Source organism: Ranitomeya imitator, chromosome 3, assembly GCF_032444005.1.
Source record: "Ranitomeya imitator isolate aRanImi1 chromosome 3, aRanImi1.pri, whole genome shotgun sequence".
NCBI lineage: Eukaryota > Metazoa > Chordata > Amphibia > Anura > Dendrobatidae > Ranitomeya > Ranitomeya imitator.
The window spans coordinates 260,278,797-260,302,376 of record NC_091284.1 but is presented as its reverse complement, the minus strand read 5'-3'; the positions used below and the strand labels follow the sequence as shown (position 1 = coordinate 260,302,376).

The 23,580-nt window shown below is 42.9% G+C and overlaps 1 protein-coding gene across 1 annotated transcript in view; it reads right to left on the bottom strand.

The window, feature by feature from the left end:
- The window catches only part of CYB5R1 (cytochrome b5 reductase 1), a 259,271-nt gene that overhangs the window by 176,683 nt on the left and 59,008 nt on the right, over positions 1–23,580 (bottom strand). Inside the window, exon 3 of the mRNA XM_069760121.1 lies at positions 10,066–10,138. Coding sequence (XP_069616222.1) covers positions 10,066–10,138 — 73 coding nt within the window. The remainder of the gene's footprint in view (positions 1–10,065; positions 10,139–23,580) is intronic.

Below are 23,580 nucleotides of genomic sequence, written 5' to 3'. Positions count from 1 at the left end.
TGTGCCAACTCAATAGGGTTTCAGTCAATCATTGTCCCAGTTTGTTTCAGTCAGTGCAGGAAAAATTCTTCAAGATGCTGTGAGAAGGTTACTGGCAAAATATTGGAAGTGATATAAACCAGGGGTTAATCGGCCATATTAAAGGGCTTGGTTTTTGTGGACAGCTGAAGAGTGGTTGGGAGGCTGTTCACCATATCTACACCCCAGGGTGTGGTCCAGAAGGTAAATAGGCAGCCATCTGACTCATTCAGTTTTTCGCGGTCTATGGAGATGAGATCTCCAGGGATGATGCTGAATATTACTGGAACACGGAAAAAATAAAAAGGTTATAAAAAAGTATACCCTGAAAAGGAGGTTCTGAGATTGGAAAACCGGTAGGCAAAATATCAGTCACAACAGCAAGACTACCTAGGACTAAGCAGAATGATGAGTCTCCATTGGATATTTGTACTTATGATGTACACTCTGGGCTGAATAAACATATTACCTAAAAATACTGAGATTGGTTGGTTAACTTTAATATTAAATTATTCTTTAACCCTGCTGTTCTGTTCGGTCTGGGGAGACCTATTTTGAACTTTGGTATTTTTTGGGGTGTTCAAGATGCGGTTCTGAAACTTGTGGTTGATTGACTTAAATGAGGATGGGTCGGTCGGCCACGGGTTTCAGAGTCGCATCTTGAATATTTTAAAGAATATTGAAGTTCAAAGTCGGTCATTTTTGACCAACAGAACAGCAGGGTTAAACCAACTCAGCTATACAATACAGACTGTTGTGAATTCCGCTTTTGGGCTCCCTCCGGTGGTTGTAAGTGGCACTTTTGTGAGTTCTGCTCTTGGGCTCCCTCTTGCGGTTTCTAGTGGTATGGCTGCTCCTTGGATTTAGCTGTCTTCAGCTGCTTCCACTGATCGTCTTTTCTGCTCGGCTATTTATGCCTGGCTCTTTCCTTCAGCCAGTGCCACTTGTAAATGGTTTCTGGTTGGATTCACATCTCTTTGGATTTCCCTGTTATCCTGACCGTTCAGCAAAGCTAAGTTTTTGCCTTCTCTTTTCTGCCCATAGATTGTGGACTTATCCGTTCTGTGCTTTCTATGTTTGTCCAGCTTATCAGTATGAATTAATTCTGTCTTGCTGGAAGCTCTGGGAAGCAGATTTACCCTCCACACCTTTAGTCAGGTGTGGAGATTTTTTGTAAACTCTGCGTGGATTTTTGTAGTGTTTTATACTGACCGCACAGTATTCCATCCTGTCCTATCTGTCTAGCTAGACTGGCCTCCTGTGCTCATCCTGATTTCATTCTGTGTATGTCTTTTCCCTCTCCACTCAGTCATTATTTGTGGGGGGCTAATCTATCCTTTGGGGATTTTCTCTGAGGCAAGATAGTTCTCCTGCTTCTATCTTTAGGGGTAGTTAGCTCTTAGGCTGTGATGAGGTGCCTAGGGAGAGTTAGGAGCATCCCACGGCTACTTCTAGTGTTGTGTTGAGCTTAGGGACTGCGGTCAGTACAGTTACCACTTCCTTCAGAGCTCGTTCCATGTTGCTCCTAGACCACCGTATCATAACAGTACAAGTGGCCAAAAATGAATTAAATGCATCTCAAAAGAAGGAAAAGAAAGTTCTGAACCATTTTTTTTTCTGTGCTCTGGTTTGTCTCTTTTTTCCTCTTGATATCTGGGTGGTTCAGGATATATGCTTTGGCATGGATGTTCAGGGTTTGTTTTCTCGTGTGGATCATCTTGCTGCAAGAGTACAGAGTATCCAAGACTATGTTGTCCAGGCTTTAGAGCCTAGAATTCCTACTCCTGATTTGTTTTTTGGGGACAGATCCAAGTTTTTGAACTTTAAAAATAACTGCAAATTGTTTTTTGCTTTGAAACCCCGTTCTTCTGGTGATCCCATTCAGCAAGTTAAAATCATCATATCCTTGCTGCGTGGTGACCCTCAAGACTGGGTTTTTTCTCTTGAAACAGGGGATCCGGCATTATTGAATGTAGACAAATTTTTTCAAGCGCTCGGATTATTGTATGAGGAACCTAATCCTGTGGATCATGCAGAAAAAACCCTGTTGGCCTTGTGTCAAGGTCAGGAAGCGGCAGAATTATACTGCCAGAAATTTAGAAAATGGTCTGTGCTCACTAAATGGAATGAGTAGGCTCTGGCTGCTATTTTCAGAAAAGGTCTTTCTGAAGCCCTTAAAGATGTTATGGTGGGCTTTCCTACGCCTGCCGGTTTGAGCGAATCTATGTCTCTAGCCATTCAGATTGATTGGCGTCTGCGCGAGCGCAAAGCTGTGCACCATATGGCAGTGTCCTCTGAGCAGAGTCCTGAACCTATGCAATGTGATAGGATTTTGACTAGAACAGAACGGCAGGAATTCAGACGTCAGAATAGGCTGTGTTTTTACTGTGGTGATTCTGCTCATGTTATCTCTGATTGCCCTAAGCGTACTAAGAGAGTCGCTAGGTCTGTTACCATCAGTACTGTACAGCCTAAATTTCTCTTATCTGTGACCCTGATTTGCTCATTGTCGTCCTTTTCTGTCATGGCATTTGTGGATTCAGGCACTGCCCTGAACTTAATGGACTTAGAATTCGCCAGGCGCTGTGGTTTTTCCTTGCAGCCTTTGCAGAGCCCTATTCCTTTGAGGGGTATTGATGCTACACCCTTGGCCAAGGATAAACCTCAGTACTGGACGCAGATGACTATGTACATGGTTCCTGCACATCAGGAAGATTGCCGTTTTCTGGTGTTGCATAACCTGCATGATGTTGTTGTACTGGGTTTTCCATGGTTACAGGAACATAATCCGGTGCTGGATTGGAAAACTATGTCGGTGACTAGTTGGGGTTGTCAAGGGGTACATAGTGACGTTCCTTTGATGTCAATTTCCTCTTCCCCCTCTTCTGAGGTCCCTGAGTTTTTGTCGGATTTCCAGGATGTAATTGATGAGCCCAAGTCCAGTTCCCTTCCACTGCACAGGGACTGTGATTGTGCTATTAACTTGATTCCTGGTTGCAAGTTCCCTAAGGGCCGACTTTTCAATCTGTCTGTGCCAGAGCATGCCGCCATGCGGAGTTATGTTAAGGAGTCTTTGGAGATGGGGCATATTCGGCCCTCTTTGTCACCATTTGTGAGCGGGTTTCTTTTTTGTTGCTAAGAAGGATGGCTCCTTGAGACCCTGTATAGATTATCGTCTTCTTAATAAGATCACGGTCAAATTCCAATACCCCTTGCCTTTGCTTACTGATTTGTTTGCTCAGATTAAGGGGGCTAGTTGGTTTACTAAGATTGACCTCCGAGGGGCATATAATCTTGTTCATATTAAACAGGGTGACGAATGGAAAACTGCATTTAATACGCCCGAAGGCCATTTTGAATACCTTGTGATGCCATTTGGGCTCTCTAATGCTCCATCTGTGTTCCAGTCTTTCATGCATGATATTTTCCGCAATTATCTTGATAAAGTCATGGTCGTATATTTGGATGATATTTTGATTTTTTCCGATGATTGGGAGTCTCATGTGACGCAGGTCAGGATGGTGTTCCAGATCCTTCGTGATAATGCTTTGTTTGTGAAGGGGTCTAAGTGCCTATTCGGAGTTCAGAAGGTCTCTTTTTTGGGTTTTATTTTTTTTCCCTCGTCTATAGAAATGGATCCTGTTAAGGTCCAAGCTATTCATGACTGGATCCAAACCACATCTGTGAAGGGCCTTCAAAAAATTTTGGGCTTTGCTAATTTCTATCGCCGTTTCATTGCCAACTTTTCCAGTGTGGTTAAGCCCCTTACTGATTTGACGAAGAAAGGCGCTGATGTGACGAATTGGTCCTCTGAGGCTGTTGAGGCCTTTCAGGAGCTTAAACACCGATTTACTTCTGCCCCTGTGTTGCGTCAGCCGGATGTTTCTCTTCCTTTTCAGGTTGAGGTCGACGCTTCTGAGATTGGGGCAGGGGCCGTTTTGTCTCAGAGGGAGTCTGATGGTTCTTTGATGAAACCGTGTGCTTTTTTTTCCAGAAAGTTTTCACCTGCGGAATGCAATTATGATGTTGGCAATTGGGAGTTGTTGGCTATGAAGTGGGCATTTGAAGAGGGGCAACATTGGATTGAGGGAGCTAAGCACCGCATTGTGGTCTTGACTGATCATAAAAATCTGATTTACCTCGAGTCGGCCAAGCGGCTGAATCCTAGACAGGCTCGATGGTCCCTGTTTTTCTCCCGTTTTGATTTTGTGGTCTCGTATCTTCCGGGATCTAAGAATGTTAAGGCTGATTCCCTCTCTAGGAGTTTTTTGCCTGATTCTCCTGGAGTCCTTGAGCTGGTTGGCATTCTTAAGGAAGGGGTGATTCTTTCTGCCATCTCCCCTGATTTGCGGCGGGTGCTTCAGGAATTTCAGGCTGATAGACCTGACCACTGTCCTGTGGGGAAGCTGTTTGTTCCTGATGGATGGACAAGTAAGGTGATTTCTGAGGTTCATTGTTCAGTGTTGGCTGGTCATCCTGGGATTTTTGGTACCAGAGATTTGGTTGCTAGGTCCTTTTGGTGGCCTTCCTTGTCGCGCGATGTGCGTGCTTTTGTGCAGTCCTGTGGGACTTGCGCCCGAGCCAAGCCTTGCTGTTCCCGCGCTAGTGGGTTGCTTTTGCCTTTGCCGGTCCCTGAGAGGCCCTGGACGCATATTTCCATGGATTTTATTTCGGATCTTCCTGTTTCCCAGAAGATGTCTGTTATCTGGGTTGTTTGTGACCGGTTCTCTAAAATGGTCCATCTGGTACCTTTGCCTAAGTTGCCTTCCTCCACAGATCTGGTTCCATTGTTTTTTCAGCATGTGGTTCGTTTGCATGGCATTCCGGAGAATATTGTGTCTGACAGAGGTTCTCAGTTTGTCTCTAGATTTTGGCGGGCCTTTTGTGCTAGGATGGGCATTGATTTGTCTTTTTCTTCAGCGTTTCATCCTCAGACTAATGGCCAAACTGAGCGATCTAATCAGACCTTGGAGAACTATTTGAGATGCTTTGTGTCTGCTGATCAAGATGATTGGGTGGCTTTCTTGCCATTGGCCGAGTTTGCCTTTAATATTCGGGCTAGTTCGGCTACTTTGGTTTCACCTTTCTTTTGTAATTTTGGTTTTCATCCTCGTTTTTCTTCCGGGCAGGTTGAGCCTTCTGATTGTCCTGGTGTTGATTCTGTGTTGGACAGGCTGCAGCAGATTTGGACTCATGTGGTGGACAATTTGACGTTGTCTCAGGAAAGGGCTCAACGTTTTGCTAACTGCCGTCGGTGTGTTGGTCCCCGGCTTCGTGGGGGGGATTTGGTTTGGTTGTCTTCTCGTCATGTTCCTATGAAGGTTTCTTCCCCTAAGTTTGAGCCTCGGTTGATTGGTCCTTATAAAATTTCTGAAATTATTAATCCGGTGTCTTTTCGTTTTGCTCTTCCAGCCTCTTTTGCCATTCATAATGTTTTCCATAGATCTTTGTTAAGGAGATATGTGGTGCCCGTTGTTCCCTCTGTTGACCCTCCTGCCCCGGTGTTGGTTGAGGGAGAGTTGGAATATGAGGTTGAGAAGATTTTGGATTCTCATTTTTCGAGGCGGAGGCTTCAGTATCTTGTCAAGTGGAAGGGTTATGGCCAGGAGGATAATTCTTGGGTTGTTGCCTCCGATGTCCATGCCACCGATTTGGTTTGTGCTTTTCACTTGACTCGTCCTGATTGGCCTGGGGGCTCTGGTGAGGGTTCGGTGACCCCTCCTCAAGGGGGGGTACTGTTTGAATTCCGCTCTTGGGCTCCCTCCGGTGGTTGTAAGTGGCACTTTTGTGAGTTCTGCTCTTGGGCTCCCTCTTGTGGTTTCTAGTGGTATGGCTGCTCCTTGGATTTAGCGGTCTTCAGCTGCTTCCACTGATCGTCTTTTCTGCTCGGCTATTTATGCCTGGCTCTTTCCTTCAGCCAGTGCCACTTGTAAATGGTTTCTGGTTGGATTCACATCTTTGGATTTCCCTGTTATCCTGACCAGTTCAGCAAAGCTAAGTTTTTTCCTGCTTTTTTCTGTCCATAGTTTGTGGACTTATCCGTTCTGTGCTTTCTATGTTTGTCCAGCTTATCAGTATGAATTAATTCTGTCTTGCTGGAAGCTCTGGGAAGCAGATTTACCCTCCACACCTTTAGTCAGGTGTGGAGATTTTTTGTAAACTCTGCGTGGATTTTTTTGTAGTGTTTTATACTGACCGCACAGTATTCCATCCTGTCCTATCTATTTAGCTAGACTGGCCTCCTGTGCTCATCCTGGTTTCATTCTGTGTATGTCTTTTCCCTCTCCACTCACAGTCATTATTTGTGGGGGGCTAATCTATCCTTTGGGGATTTTCTCTGAGGCAAGATAGTTCTCCTGCTTCTGTCTTTAGGGGTAGTTAGCTCTTAGGCTGTGACGAGATGCCTAGGGAGAGTTAGGAGCATTCCACGGCTACTTCTAGTGTTGTGTTGAGCTTAGGGACTGCGGTCAGTACAGTTACCACTTCCTTCAGAGCTCATTCCATGTTGCTCCTAGACCACCGTATCATAACAACAGACCAAAAGTTTGGACACACCTTCTCATTTAAAGATTTTTCTGTATTTTCATGACTATGAAAATTGTACATTCACACTGAAGGCATCAAAACTATGAATTAACACATGTGGAATTATATACTTAACAAAAAAGCGTGACACAACTGAAATTATGTCTTATATTCTAGGTTCTTCAAAGTAGCTACCTTTTTGCTTTGACTGCTTTGCACACTCTTGGCATTCTCTTGATGAGCTTCAAGAGGTAGTCACCGGGAATGGTTTTCACTTCACAGGTGTGCCCTGTCAGGTTTAATAAGTGGTCTTTCTTGCCTTCTAAATGGGGTTGGGACCATCAGTTGTGTTGTGCAGAAGTCTGGTGGATACACAGATGATAATCCTACTGAATAGACTGTTAGCTGCTTTTTTCTTGCCTTAATACAAATTCTAACTAAAGAAAAACGAGTGGCCATCATTACTTTAGGAAATGAAGGTCAGTCAGTCCGAAAAATTGGGAAAACTTTGAAAGTGTTCCCCAAGTACAGTGGCAAAAACCATCAAGCACTACAAAGAAACTGTCTCACATGAGGACCGCCCCAGGAAAGGAAGACCAAGAGTCACCTCTGCTTCTGAGGATTAGTTTATCTGAGTCACCAGTCTCAGAAATCATAGGTTAACAGCAGCTCAAATTAAAGACTAAGTCAATGCCACACAGAGTTCTAGCAGCAGACACATCTCTACAACATCTGTTAAGAGGAGACTTTGTGCAGCAGGCCTTCATGGTAAAATAGCTGCTAGGAAACCACTGCTAAGGACAGGCAACAAGCAGAAGAGACTTGTTTGGGCTAAAGAACACAAGGAATGGACATTAGTTCAGTGGAAATCTGTGCTTTGGTCTGATGAGTCCAAATTTGAGATCTTTGGTTCTAACCACCGTATATTTATGCAACGCAGAAAAGGTGAATAGACTCTACATGGCTGGTCCCCACCGTGAAGCATGGACGAGGAGGTGTGATGGTGTGGGGGTGCTTTGCTGGTGACACTGTTGGGGATTTATTCAAAATTGAAGGCATACTGAACCAGCATGGCTACCACAGCATCTTGCAGCGGCATGCTATTCCATCCGGTTTGCGTTTAGTTGGACCATCATTTATTTTTCAACAGGACAATGACCCCAAACACACCTCCAGGCTGTGTAAGGGCTATTTCACCAAGGAGAGTGATGGGGTGCTACGAGAGATAACCTGGCCTCCACAGTCACCATACCTGAACCCAATTTGGTGTGAGCTGGACCACAGAGTGAAGGCAAAAGGGCCAACAAGTGCTAAGCGTCTCTGGGAACTCCTTCAAGATTGTTGGAAGACCATTCCCGGTGACTACCTCTTGAAGCTCATCAAGAGAATGCCAAGAGTGTGCAAAGCAGTCATTTTTTACATAGCTGTCACATCACTGTTTAATTATTTATTCCATATACTGTACAATTGAAAGAACTGAAGGTAATTAATTGAGGGTGTTTCATCCTTATTGCTTCTTTCGTATTTTACTCGTCAGAATAAAGGTCCTTAGACATTGTACAAGTAACACTTCATGTAGATAGTAGGTGTTTTAGTAAAGAGTACTTATTCAGTTAGCTTGCCCTCTTTTTACTATGGATTGTTAAATGTCTACATACCTGGCTCTTCTGTTCCAATGTGCCTGTATATACATCTTGTTCCACTGTTCCTTGTGAAATCTAGAATATCCAGCTCCAATGTTCCTAGATGCTCAATGCCCACTGGCTAATCTAGCCCTTCTATTCTACATATTGTACGGTTATATTGCTCTCAGTGCATCAACGCTTCCAGGCTATGATGTTTATACAGACCTAAAGCTTTATGAATTGGTGTAACCAGATGAGCCATAACAGCAGCATTTTGTCTGAGACTAACAAAGTGTCAAAAAGGGGACATGAATTCAAAATAGCATAGAATGTGACTACAAATATGTGCCATGTTGAGGAATATTGAATTCTGCTGAATTATGAATTTAGTGCACCAATGTTAGAAAATATACCCCATTGTATTTATGCAACTTCACATATACTGTATTAACTGTGCTGTTCTGTTCTTATTGGCTATATACTTGTACTGTTCGGGTTAATATTAACCATCCTATTAAAGTCTGTTAATATTGACATTTGCTACTTTATGCGTATTTTTTAAATATCAGTTACATTTTTTAATGGTTGGCTAAAAACAAATGAAAAATGAAAATCAAAACATCAGCTTGCTTTATTTTCTTTAGGAAAAGGTTGTACGTGTTCACTTATTGCTATAGTGAGACATTCTTACATTCTGCACAGAAACAACTCACGTGCTTTACATAAATATTTACTAAGACTAGAACATGCAATATTTGTTTTATCACAGGAAGATGACATTTTCACCAATATAGTATAATTTTAGAAGACTCTCTATCCATTTATCCCAAACTTCTCTAATAGCGGCTAGTTATTACAGAATTATCTGATATTATTAAAGGACAATTCTCCAGCCTGTCAGGAGGCTGCAAGTTCCAAATTACATTTTTGTTTTTAAACTGAATTGCAGTTGTCTGGGTATCGTGCCTCATCAGATTCAACTTCAGAATTAGAATTCTCATTATCACTTTCCCGCAACTTATGGGGTCCTCATCATCGGTCACTTTCTCCATTTGGATATCTTCTTCAGAAAGTGAGGTGTTGGCCAAGGTTTTATATTTCAGCTTCACTCAATGGACGTCTACGCCACATTTTCATCCAACTTTCCAAATAATAGACACTCTTGAATTTCACAGGTAAAATCAGCATTGCAGAATAAAATAGCACTATATAAATAAACAACAACAATAAGGGCTCATACTCACATGCGAGAAACTCGGACGAGTCTCGCACGTCAGGAGCGGAGCGTACGGCTGCATGTATTGCTATGCGGCTGCACGCTCCAATCTGAGTGCCGGGTGCAGTGCAGGTATTGCCGTGCAAGTCTCATTCGAGTTTCTCGCTTGTAAGTATGAGCCCTAATAATAATAAAATCGCAGCAAACACTAACCAGTGTAGAAGCAATACAAGCTTATATGCTACAGGGAAACAGATTTGCACAGACCTGTACTCAAAGCTAATTTATCTGCAGTAACTTGCAAATGTATCAAACGCACGCACCAGCAGGAACTGGAGAAATCAATAACCAATAGTAGATGCAATAGATAATCGTTTAAAACACTTTTCATACAAAAAAAAATTAAAATAAAATAAAAAACAACACTAATAATAACAACACCTACCCATAAACAACTCACGTAACCACGATTTGCAGATCCTCATAATAAATAATCTGCAACTTCACAAACTGTTTTTCAAATAGACCGGAACAGTACAGCATGTTAAATTTGTCCTTTTCAAGTGAATAGGGCAGAAGTACAATACTGATCACTATGATCCCTCGCAATCTAATATATATGGGCTTTCCTAAGAATAGGCTCTCAATTTAAAATATGATGTTTTGATTTAATACCCTTACCTGGTGGAAGTCCCAATGTATGATTCATGAATGGAAGAGCAAATCGAAATATCCGTGTATTATGATTTATAGCCTGCAAATCAAAATCAAATAATAGTTAATATGTATTAAGGGTTTCAGAAGATCCAAAGATGATAGAAAAGGATATCATAATTAGATTGTTACATTTGTTAAGTCCTTCTCAGTCCCTGGCTTACTAGAGGTAGGGATCCTGAGTAAATGACACGCAAACAAGGTATTGTGTGATCATATACAGGGGAAGCCCAGGAGCACATCTCTCTCTCTGGGCTTTGCCCTCCCTTTATATAGAAAAGAATTATTCTTTTACAGACATGCGCACAAGCGCTCATATTTCACTATCTCTTACATAAACAATCTATACCAGTCTTTATCAGTAGAAAGTTACATCATCTGGAAGGTGAATGAAAGGCTGCTATTGAAAGAAGGAATGCACACATGATTACTTCCATAAAAGGAAATGTCAAGTCAGCAGAAATGTATCTTGTTGTAAGCGAGATTTCTCCGGAAGAAGACAAGATGGATTCCTTTAGTTCAGTCTGATCTCCACAATTCCCCCCTTTGACATTTTCTTTTATTTATTTTATTACCACAGGGCCAAAGACAAAGCCTTTATTTGGTATTACACATGTACATGCTTGTATTCAATAAGAGAATCAAATCTAGTATTAATTCTTCCGTTTAACTCTCGCAACCTTTTCTTTGTTTTGCAATAAGTACAGATATTACAAAGGGATAGCAAAATAAGCGCAATAATCAGTATTAGCAAAGGATAACATAAGAGAAGAGGAAAAAAAAACTTTATACTCTTGCATCTATTACACAAAGTTTATCTGTGCATACTGAGATACTCTTGAGCACAATCTGGAATAGTACGTATATGACTACAATAATCATAACTATATGTATTATGCTCTGCATAATCCCAGCAACCCACCCACCGATTCCTCTGAACCAATTGGCCGGGTTAAGAAAAGAAAAGGTATCTGACCACCAGCTATCCTTATTCTGGTCATTGTCTTTGTCATACTGATCTCTGAGTCGTTGTACGTCCTTTAATTTAAATGTCATACTCATAGTACTATTCGGGTCTATATAATGACAGCAGGTGGGTCCGATGATTTGACACATACCCCCTTGTGAGGCAGTTAGGTAATCCAATACCAGGGTATGTTGGTTAGTGACTATTATAAGCTGATTCTGTACAGCTATACTAGTGTTTAGTATATCCAATATATCCCAGATCTGATCATCTAGATAATCCGTGGCTCTAACTAATTTATCCCACATCTGTGTTAACATAGGATAAATAAAAATGATACTAGCAATTTTGTTAGGAATTCCCATTTGTACTATATGTGGCCTCCCCGAGGGACGTGGTGAGTTATCTGCAGCTCTTTTATACAGTGTGTGCTTGGGCACGGCTTGCATATTCACTTGTTTATTTGAAATTATGAATGTAGCCGGGGTTAGGCGTCCTAATGTACAAGTACCCTTTATACCTACGGGAAGCCATTTATATGCTCCTTCTCCGCATATCCAAAATGTACCTTCAGGCAGATCCCATAGAGCTGAGTGCTGCAATACCAATCTGTGAGCCAAGTCCACAAATCTAGATACATTCTGAAGCATACACCAAGAGGGTTTTTGTCCCAAGGGGCTACAGTACCCGGCTGCGGGATTCCCACATACAGGCATTCCTTTGATATACTCATTGGATTCATTACAAACCAGGTTCCCCAGCTTACTTGTACAACTGTTTGCATCACCTTGGGGGAACAATTTAGAATGTTTCCATTTTCTATTATGTATGTATCTTTCCAATACTACAGGTTTGAAAGCATCAGAGGGGGGGACGGTTGTACTGAAACTAAGCTGTAGATTTTCTGTGGGGACCTGTCCTAAATTAGTTAATCCAGTCTTATTTCTAGGTACCCATTTTCCTCCCCTAAATGCTAAATATTGTAGATGTGTGTTACTCCCTGAGAGATTACCCTGCCACCAAGGAAATTCTACCCATCCCACAATTGGTATGGCGATTGTAGTATTCCACAGCCTAGCATTACCAATTTGGTTGTTGGCCAGGTTGTCTGAACAATTAGGCCAAGCGAATATTTCTTCTGCTAATACGGGAACTGCTAGAAAAGGTATACTTGTGGCTGATACCGGCGAATGGGTACAGATCCAACAATCTGTCAGGGTTTGTGTATTGTTTAACAAGTCATGCACTAATTTTCTATGATGTTGTACGAATCTATTGTTCAAAGGGGCTAGAGAATTCAGTCTATCCCACGCCTCCGTTGAGGTTATCATTATTAACATCAATATCATGAGTTTATACTGCTTTTCTTGCAATGGCTTGCATGTATCCATGATGCCTTTCCTTCAAGCTTGACTGATGTAGGTGTTGTCAACAGGACTTGGAAGGGTCCGTCAAACCTTGGTTCTAGAGCCTTTCTGGTGTGTCTTTTTACATAGACTTGATCACCTGGTTCCAACTTGTGACTTCCTTCTGTGTTGTCAGGATCTGGAAGGGAAGCAAAAACTTGTGCATGCACCTTAGTTAATTGTTTCTGAAGATTTTGCACATAAGAAGTCAATGATTCAATATTTAACACAAGTTGCTGTGGAAAATAACATCCTAAATTGGCAGTCCTGCCAAACAAAATTTCATATGGAGACAGTTTAGTCTTACCCCTTGGGGTATTGTGTATTGAGTAAAGGGCCAGTGGAAGGCATTCTGTCCAAGGCTTTCCTGTTTCAGCCATGGCTTTCTGTATTTTTAATTTTAAAGTTCCATTCATGCGTTCCACCTTACCAGAACTTTGAGGATGGTACGGAGTGTGTAACTGACTTTCAACACCCAACATTTTCAGTACATTTTGAAATATTTCTCCAGTGAAATGAGTACCCCTATCTGACTCGATCACTTCAGGGAGACCGTAACGGGGTATCAGTTCGGCAACTAGCTTTACAGCAGTGTTTTTAGCTGAAGCCTTCCGAACTGGATAGGCCTCTGGCCACCCCGAGAACATGTCCACACATACCAACACATACTCATACCCATTACTTTTTGGCAGCTGGATAAAGTCTATTTGTAATCGCTGAAACGGGTAGAGAGGTCGGACGTGGTGCTTCATAGGGGTCTTTGTTGTCTGTCCGGGATTATGTGCCAGGCATATAGCGCATGCAGCACAATAGTCTCTTGCATAGTTGCCAAAACCTGGAGCCAACCAGACTTGCTTTGCCAGTAGTGTCATTGCATTTGCAGACACATGAGTAGGGTGGTGCAGTCCACCAACTACAATCGGATACCAGGCTCTAGGTAGACATATTAGTCCATCTTTCTTCCAAATTCCCGCTTGTTCTTCTGCCCCTTCCTTTTTCCACCTGTCCCTCTCCTCTTCTCCTGCATCTTCCTGTGCTTGTCTCAGTCTATCTTCAGTATTTTCTGTGGGGTTTACAGTATAAACCTGTTGTAAGGGTTTGACAGCTGCTGCTTTGGCTGCTTTATCAGCCCTATCATTTCCCCTAGATTCCCTAGTGTCGAGTCTCACATGTGCAGCTACCTTGATTACTGCTACTTCTTTTGTTTCTTGTGCAGCCTCTAAGATCTGTTTGATCAGAGAAGCATGTTTTACAGGTTGTCCTGACGCTGTCATGTAACCTCTAGCTCTCCAGATTACTCCAAAATCAAACACAATACCATGTGCATACCTAGAATCAGTGTATGTATTAGCTGTCTGGTTCTCAGCTATTTTAAGAGCTTCAATCAATGCTGTTAGTTCTGCTTCTTGTGCAGACTGTTTCGGTGGAAGTGGTTCTGCTTTGAGAGTTTCAGATTCTGACACAACTGCATACCCTGTATGGAAGTTACCTGTGTCATCTGCAAACCTACTACCATCTATAAACAGCTCTAAATCTGGATTTTGAAGTGGTGTTTCGGATACATTGGGTAAGCCTACCGTTTCTTGTAAAATGAGCTCTGTACAATCATGTGTGTCTGTAGGGAAAAAATTTGCGTGTGGATCAGTGTCCTTATTCCCCCCTTCAGACTCGAGAGGTAGCAGTGTAGCTATATTGAGAGTCTGAAGCCTAGCAAATGTGATAGTAGAGGGGAGCAACAAAGAACACTGTAGCCGCAAATGTCTGGCCATGGAAATGTGTTTTGGTTGGACCTGGTTTAATATCCCATAAACATCATGTGTAGTTTGAACTGTGAGTGGATACTCTAGAACAATTTCTGATGCTTTGTCCAACAATAGTGAGACAGCAACAACTACACGTACACAGGTTGGCGCTGCTCTAGCTACGGGATCTAACCTTGCTGAAAGATATGCAATTGGTCTTTGTTTCCCTGCATGCTTCTGGGTAAGAACTCCTGTAGCATGGGAATCAACTTCTGCAGCCATAAGCTGAAACGGTTTGGTGTAGTCTGGTAGCCCTAACGCTGGAGCTGAAACAAGGGCATCTTTTAATTGTTGGAACGAAATCTGACCTTCTTTTGTCAACAAATAAGGTTCACTTTTTACACAGTCATACAGTGGTTGCATTAGTTGACTGGCATGTATAATCCATTGTCTACAATGAGACACTATTCCTAAAAATGCTCGTAGCTGTTTATGATTTCTAGGCTCATTCATCTGTCTTATTGCTTCAGTTCTTTGTGGTGTAAGATGCTTTTTACCTTGAGAAATGCAATGACCTAGAAAGACCACTTTGGTCTGACAAACTTGTAGCTTTTGTCTATTCACTTTACACCCTTCTTTTTCTAAAAAACATAGTAAACTCACAGTGGACCTTTCTGCAGTTTCTAGATCTGGGCAGCAAAGTAGTAGGTCATCCACATACTGCAAAATTACTACCTGTGGTTCGGGTTCAAACCTCTGAAGGACTGTTTGTAGGGCATTTGAATAAAGAGTAGGGGAGTGTATCATTCCCTGTGGAAGGCGTGTCCACGCCAACTGTTTGCCCTTAAATGTAAATGCAAACAAATGCCAACTATCTTGGTGTAAAGGAACCGAGAAAAATGCATTTGAAAGATCTATTACAGTAAATACTTGAGAACTGGCTGGTATCTGTGATAGTAACGTATGAGGATTGGGTACAACTGGGGTGATTGGATCTAGAACTTTGTTTATTTCTCTTAAATCATGTACCATACGATATTTGGGCATAGAACTCTTATCAAGAGTTCTCTTTTTGACTGGATACAGAGGAGTGTTAGCAGGTGATTGTATCTCTACCAAAACTCCTTTCTCTTTATATCCCTCTATCTGTTTTGTAATAGCTAGTTCCTGCTGGGCACTCACAGGGTATTGTCTGAGCTGAGGGAGAACAGTTCCTGGTTGCACAGATAGTTTTACAGGAGAGATATGCAATAGTCCCACATCGGTGTCACCCTGTGCCCACAGTGTTTCTGGGACCATTGAGAGGTCTAGATCTGTGGTGTACTCTTTTTCTTCAGCATAATCCTCAAAAGCCTGAATTCTGACATATTGTTCTAATGTTTCTGCATCATCAGGGATAGTCAGTATAACTGTGCCATCTTCCCTAAAATTGATGTTAGCTTCTAATTTCTTTAGGACATCAGTTCCTAACAAACATGTTGGGGCACCTCTGGCATACAAAAATCTGGATGCAAAACATTTAGGTCCTAATGAGACCTCTAGGGGCACAGTATATGGCAGTGTTCGAATTACCCCATCATAACCCTCAGCAAAAGTTGTTTGTTCTGAAATATCTTCCGGATTCGGAAGAAAATCTTGATTCAAAATTGAGGAAGTTGCACCTGTATCTATCAAAAATGGAATCTCTCTCCCCCCCACATTCACCTGTATCATAGGTCTTCTAGCTGGTAGGGAAGTTTGTAACACATCGAGTCAATCTGAATCTGGTATGGGACCATCTATGATGGTAGATTTCTGCTGGTTGTCCGTTTGGGGAGGGTTATTTCTGGGAACAAATTTGCCTGACTTTATATCTGCCAACTTCTTCCTGCACTCTCTTTGGAAATGACCTGGCTTTTTACAGTAGTGGCAAGGAAAGTTGTGTCTCACTCTTCCTCCTGTATTAGCTTGTGCTATTCTAACAGGCTTACGATTCTCTCTCATATCCATGACTATTCCTAAACATCGTTGTTTCACAATATTTGGTTGTTCAATTGTTCTCCAATCTGGAGTAGAGGATTTAAATTTTTCTCTGATTTTCGGATCTAGCCCCTCTATTAATTGTTTTGTAAAAAGTCTCCTTACTGAAGCATCAGTCAAATCCAATCCTTCATCCCTAAAGCTATTTTCTAATTCTTGACTATATTCTTCAATACTTTGCCCAAATTTCTGCATAATCACACCCGTAGATCCCCTTTCCCTCTGTTTTTCTCTCATGAAAATTATTAATGCCTCTGTGAACTGGGTACCTGATGCTTCTGTCTGTAAGGCACCCCCTTCTGCCACTGGTCTATTGGGCTGTAGGTGTGTCAATAATTCCTGAAAAAGTCCGGGGGACATTTTCATTCTACATAATTCTTCCCCGTCCGCCCATACCCCAGCATGAGTCTGCATGATTTGTTGTATGTATTGTGCAAATCGGATGGGATATTGAGTGGGATCAGGCGCATTATGCAGGAGGGACATACCTTCAGCAGGGGACCAAGGAAAATACTGTCGGGTCTGGTGATATCTAGTTCCCATTACCCCGTCAGCACCAGGTTCCCTAAAGGGTCTTGGTACTACCCTAACAGGGGCAAGTACAGCGCCATGTCTAGGTGTACCACAGACTAGGCAATCATTTCTCCAATCTGGATTTTGTTGTCCACAGTGTGAACATACCCATCCTCCTACCCCACCAAGATTGGGATACAAGGCTGGAAATTGTTTTCCTCCTTCTGCTCCTCCAGATGGTACAAATGATTGGGCTTTTGGATCTAGGTAAGGTGGTGGGATTATGTCACAACTTTTTCCCTTCCCCATAATCCATTTGGAAGTGTCTGGATCATACTTCCAATTCTCCTCTTTAGCTGTTTTTGAGACCTCTATCATACAGTGTATGATTTCTTCCCACCCATTGTCTTTGATAATTCCACCTCGTTCTTTACTCAGTTTTTCCCATTCTGTACTGAACATAAGTGCTTCTGAAATTCCCAATTTTTCTCTTACCCTTCTAATCTGACTTCTGACTGTCTTCCCACATCTTTCCTGTATGATATCTGCTGCTTCCACTTGTCCTAAGACGGTTTTTGTCTGTTTATTTCCCATTTTTCTTTTTTATTTTTTTTTTCAATATTAGCTATTTCTACCCCAGGTGACGTTTGGGCAATCACTTATCCTAGGTGATGTCTCGTTGCCTTCTCTCCTAGGGAGCTAAAATATTGAAGGGCTGATCTGCTCCATTCTTTCTAATGTGCAGAATGTACTTAAGTGCTATTATGCACGCAAACAGACCCAGCAACACCATACAGATCACAAAACTTTCTGTGTCAGTTAGCATACTTGTCCCAGGCTCATGGACCCACGTCCTGGGCTCATTCTATCAAACCTTATCCAGAAATGAAGGAGGTTAAGCACTTAAATGAGAGTCAAGCATGGGCGGAGGTCTCCCCGAAAGGACGCAACCACATGACCCAGTTAGGCTGACTTCCGTGTATAAGGCTTATACCCCAACTATTTCGGCTTATTTTTCTACGCACTTTTGCTCTTCTTTCACAACATACCACAACCTTCACACTGTTCAACACACTGCCAGGGACAGGACTCATAAATCTATACAATATAGTAACCCGAGTTTTATAGGTATCTACTCACTACTAGACTAACCCAGCGTGACACGGCTCATAGAGATCTTTCGGATAATACAAGGCAAATAAAAGAGAACTAATAATGTCTCTTACCTGGCCAGGTTTTTCAGTTCATTTGCCGTCCATTATCCCAGATCTCCATTGTCCGTATCTGCAGGTGAATCTCGAGCAAATACTCTCATCTCGGGTCCCTGTTCGGTGCGCCAAAGAAATGTTAAGTCCTTCTCAGTCCCTGGCTTACTAGAGGTAGGGATCCTGAGTAAATGACACGCAAACAAGGTATTGTGTGATCATATACAGGGGAAGCCCAGGAGCACATCTCTCTCTCTGGGCTTTGCCCTCCCTTTATATAGAAAAGAATTATTCTTTTACAGACATGCGCACAAGCGCTCATATTTCACTATCTCTTACATAAACAATCTATACCAGTCTTTATCAGTAGAAAGTTACATCATCTGGAAGGTGAATGAAAGGCTGCTATTGAAAGAAGGAATGCACACATGATTACTTCCATAAAAGGAAATGTCAAGTCAGCAGAAATGTATCTTGTTGTAAGCGAGATTTCTCCGGAAGAAGACAAGATGGATTCCTTTAGTTCAGTCTGATCTCCACACATTGATATAATATGCTGTCTGCTGTTGTAGGAGGGGATGACAGCCTTCACATTCATTGCTTGATAATTGGTTACTAAGGTAAGGAATTATGGCATTCACTTGATAAAATAAAATTAATGAAATATGAAAATGAATATACTAGTGTTTTTGCTTACATCAGAAACGTAACTTTTATGCAGGCATCTGGATGTAACGAACAGAGATCATGAGCTGGGAACAGTCGGGGATTGATAGAATTCTATTTATATACAGCAGTAACTTTAAACTGTTAGTGTAACGTAATGCAACTGTGGAGCAGTTGCGCTCATCCACCACCAGGGGGCGCTGTTATGGGGAAAAAGGGTCGCACTTACAGTGTAGCCCTTCGGTGCAGAAGTGCAGGCCACCACCAGGAGGCGGGAGAGTAGTCAGACAGGCCGAAGTCAACAACAAACAGAGAGATGAAGTACCAGTGGTCACAGCAAAGCATGGGGTCAGAGACGAGCCAAAAGTCAGAGCCAGACGGGAGCACAGTATGCAAAACGTGATAGTGTAATAGAATGCGGGGTTGAGTATGTCACCACGGAACTGACAGACCAACTGTTGGGGGGAATTTATTAACCGGGACAATATTCTCCTCGCAGGGAGAAAACAGTAGAATATGGACTGTATAGATAACGGTGCAACAGAATTAAGCAGGATTTCTTGAGAAAAAGAACACTTATCAGTCTGATGAGAACTTGCTTGAAGGGTCATCTTCTCCATCGTAGGCGCCGGGAAACAGCGGCACTTATCGTCCCTCTGTTGTCAATGGGCTGAGTAGTCTCTAGGAGCCTGCTGCCTGGGGTTTCGGGAGTTAATGTGTTATGCACAGGCTCTGAGTCTTTAGCTTTTACAGCACAGCCTACCCCGGGAAAATGATGTTCAGTCTATTATTAAGTCTCTTAACAGGAATCAGGGGCTCTGCACTGATACCGTGGGTACCACGGGTCACAGTCTCTGCACCGCCACTGTCTCGGCACTGGTGTCAAGGCGCCCCTCTCCAGTCACAGCAGAGTCCGCTTTCATGTACTCACAAGATGCAGTCTTTCTGGGCAATCTCCCTGCATTTGGCCTCTGACCGGGAGCCCTCTCTCCTGCCCTGATCGCTGCACACGCTGCTCTGCCACTTGCGTGTGTGCCTTTCCCGCTCTCTGCCCGGCTTCCTTCCTGTCCCAGTCTCTAAGTCTGCCCCCCTGGGGAACCTGTAGCACAGTTTAATGGTTCCAGGCATGTAGCAGAGAAGGTAACCGCCCCTGGACTCTTTTTGTGCTCCACCTCCTTACAATACAGTAAGAGGAGTCAAGGTATGAGCCAGAGGGTCAAAAGCCAATCAGGGATGCACTACCAGAGACAGAAAAATCCAAGGTGGAATTCAGAGGTCAAGCAGAAAAGGTTAACCCCTCCATGACCAGGCCAGGAAAAGAGAAGCAAACCCCGACCTGGATCATGATAACGGTTTTAAAAGAGCTTTATGGAACACGTTGGGAATCCGTAAAAACCCGTGGACTGATTAATGCGATTTCTAAAAGCAAATTCAGCCACAGGCAAAGAGGAACACCAATTGTCCTGCCAGGTAGTGGTCGAACAACGCAAGATTTGTATCAAGGACTGATTTGGTTCTCTCTGTCTGACCATTAGATTCAGGATTATATGCAGAAGAAAAGGTCAAACAGATACTCCACCTTTTACAAAAGGCCCTCCAGAACTTGGACACAAACTGCACTCCCCTGTCAGAAAGCATACTCACAGGCACACCATGCAACTGTACTACAGGAGGAAGGAGGTTCAGGCTGTAATATCTGGTCCAAACTACGGAATAAGGCATCAGCCTTGATGTTTTTAGAACTGGGCCTAAAGGTAATAGAGAATTAAAACCGGGAGAAAAAAGGTGACCATCTCACCTGTCTCGGTGTCAACCTCTTGGCAGACTCGATGTAAGCCAGATTCTTATGATCTGTAATCAGTGATTCGATGCCCCGCCCCTTCTAAACTATGCCTTCATTCTTCAAATGCTAGTTTAATGGCCAATAATTCTGTTACCTACATCATAATTCTTTTTCGCAGAAGAGAATTTCTTCAAGAAGAAGGCACAAGGTCTTAAGTTGATTAAAGTGGCAGGTCCCTGAGACAATATTGCCCCGACACCCACCTCTGAGGCATCCACCTCTACAATAAACCGTTCAGATGGATCCGGTTGGATCAATACAGGGACAGACATGAAACACCTCTTTAACACCAAAAATGCCACTGCGGCAGGAGCCACTGCGGCAGGAGCAGGCCAATTCTTGATATCAGACCCCTTTCAGGTCAAATCAGTAAGGGGCATAACAATTTGAGAAAAACCCCTTATAAATTTCCTATAATAGTTAGCGAACCCCAAGAAACGCTGAAGACCTTTAAGATCCCTGGGTTGGACCCAGTCCACATTGGCCTGAAACTTTCTAGGGTCCATATGAAATCCTTCAGCACACAAGATGAACCCCAGAAAGGACAACTCCTGCACTAAAAACAAACATTTCTTTGGTTTAGCAAAGAGACAGTTCACTACCAAACAGCACCCAATAAAGTCAGAAAAGACATGGTTGATAAAATTTTGAAAATCAGCCGGGGCATTAGTCACCCCAAAAGGCATAACCAAATTTTCAAACAGCCCCTCAGAGGTGAGAAACACAGTTTTCCACTCATCCCCCTCTCATATACGGATGAGATTGTATGCCCCCGAAGATCCAATTTAGAAAACCACTTAGCCCCAGGCAGTTGGTTGCATAAATCAGGGATAAGTGGGAGAGGGTATGTATTTCTCACAGTGATCTTATTCCACTCTCAGAAATCGAGGCATGGGTGCAAACCACCATCTTTCTTTTTCACAAAAAAGAACCCAGCCGCCACAGGGGGCATGGCAGTGGACTTGTTCCCTTCTCAAAGACTCTCCAAGATGTGTTCCTTCATGGCCGTGTGCTCGGGACCGGATAAATTATACAAATGGGCCTTGGGCAATTTAGCATCAGGAACAAGATCAATGGTACAATCAAATGGGCAATGTAGTGGCAAAACCTTAGCCTCTTTTTCAGAGAATACATCCGTAAAGTCCTTCAGGTACTCTGGAATACCCTCCAGACTGATGGATGACATAGACATAGTAATAAGACAAGCTTCAGAACAATTAGGTCCCCACTTCACAATATCCTGGGACCCCCAGTCAGTCACTAGGTTATGAAGTTGCAACCAAGGAAACCCCAACACCAGGCCAGCAGGGAGATTATCCAAGACAAAACCTGAAATACGCTCCTGGTGCTGGGCCTCCACCTTGAGGGTGAACTCTTTTTAAATATGAAATTAACCCTGCCCTTGGTGAGGGGTGTAGAGCTAATGAGGTTTATGCATGACCCACAGTCCACAAAGGCCAAAGTGGGAGTGAGGCAGTTCTCTACCCCAAGTTCCACTTTGAACAGTACTTTAAGGAATGAGGAAAATGGTACCTGTGAGTCTGGGAAACCTCCTCGGTAGTTACCCAGACTTAGGCGTTTTCCGACAGCTTGGAAGTAAGAGGACAGGAGGGACAGTCCTTCTTCCAATGTCCTGGAGCACCGCACTAAAAACAAAGTTTGCCTTCCTGTCAACATCTCCTCTTCCTTTCCTTGAAGGTGATGGCCCCTACTTCCATTGGCTCAGCAGATTGTGAAGGTTCCGGTTTAACCGGAAGAAGAAGAGGGGTTTCCTGTTGTACGACTCATCTCACACATAATCTCCAATCCATACGAACTGCCTGAGTCATGGCCTCTTACAGAGAGCAAGGAGGAGGATGAAGAGCCAGAGCATCCTTTAAATGATCAGACAGTCCCCTCTGGAACTGACGCCTGAGTGCTGAGTTGTTCCAGGACACCTCCGGAGACCATCTCCGAAATTCCAAACAGTACCATTTGCTTTCCTTGCGGTAGATCCATATTAGTGTCCTCTGCCAATCTGACTCGGTCTGGTTCATCATAGATGAGACCCAGAGCCTCAAAAAACTTATCAACAGACATTCTCTCAAGGGTGGTCGGGGTAAGAAAAAAGCCCAAGACTGCAGACCCTCCCTCAGTATAAGATATAATTATCTCCACCCGCTGACTCTCATTCCCTGAAGATCGGGGTTTAAGGGAAAATAATAATCTGCAACCCTCCCTGAACGTGCAGAACTTGTCCCTCTCGCCAGAGAAGGTGTCAGGGAGTTTCACCAAAGGTTCAAGAGAGTGCAGAGACAAGTCAGTCACCTCAGCAGACTTACTGAAAGAGGAGGTCCCCTGGGTTAACTTAACTGTTTCAGCCATCTTCCTCTGCACCTGCTTCTGAGAAGTAACCAAGGCCCTGTGCTCCATAGATAATTCCTGAAATCATCTGAGTAAGGTTAGACACCTGGTCTGCCAAAGTACGGAGCAGATTCATACCAGAGGAAAAAAAGTGCAAACTGCCTTTTAAAATGTAGTTGGTCAGTGATATTGTAATGTAACTGAGCAGTTGCGCTCAGCCACCAACAGGGGGCGCTGTTACAGGAAAAAGGGTCTCACTTACTGTTTAGCACTTTGGTCCAGAAGTAGGCTATGACAATGCGTGTGGCGTACAAATCACAGTGATAAATATAAGAACTAAGAACTGTAGCTAAATATTTTTGGGCCAGCTACAGATTTTTGGGGCAGCAAAATGGAGTCCAAAAATGTTGTAAGACACTCCAAAAAATAATATAGTACCCAAAAAAAGGGCAGATTTTTCTGCCCACTCACATCTGATGCCTGGAACAAAAAAAAAACATTTAAATTGTTAGTTTTTCACGTTCTTGTATTGCAATGACCTGGCTGTAGTCTGCAGCGTGACCAAGCAAATAAATGTAGAAAAAAGGGAGCTATGGATTGCTTTCTAATAAAATTAGTAATACCTATTAGTTATACCAAGCTACAAAAAAAAAATTGCCACAGATACCTGCAGCTACGTATATATAAAATAAGCAGCAGCAGACAGTAATGGAGCCTTTTGATGTGTTCAGTGAGATCTATATACTCACATACAGCGTCGGACTGGAGCACCTTGGGC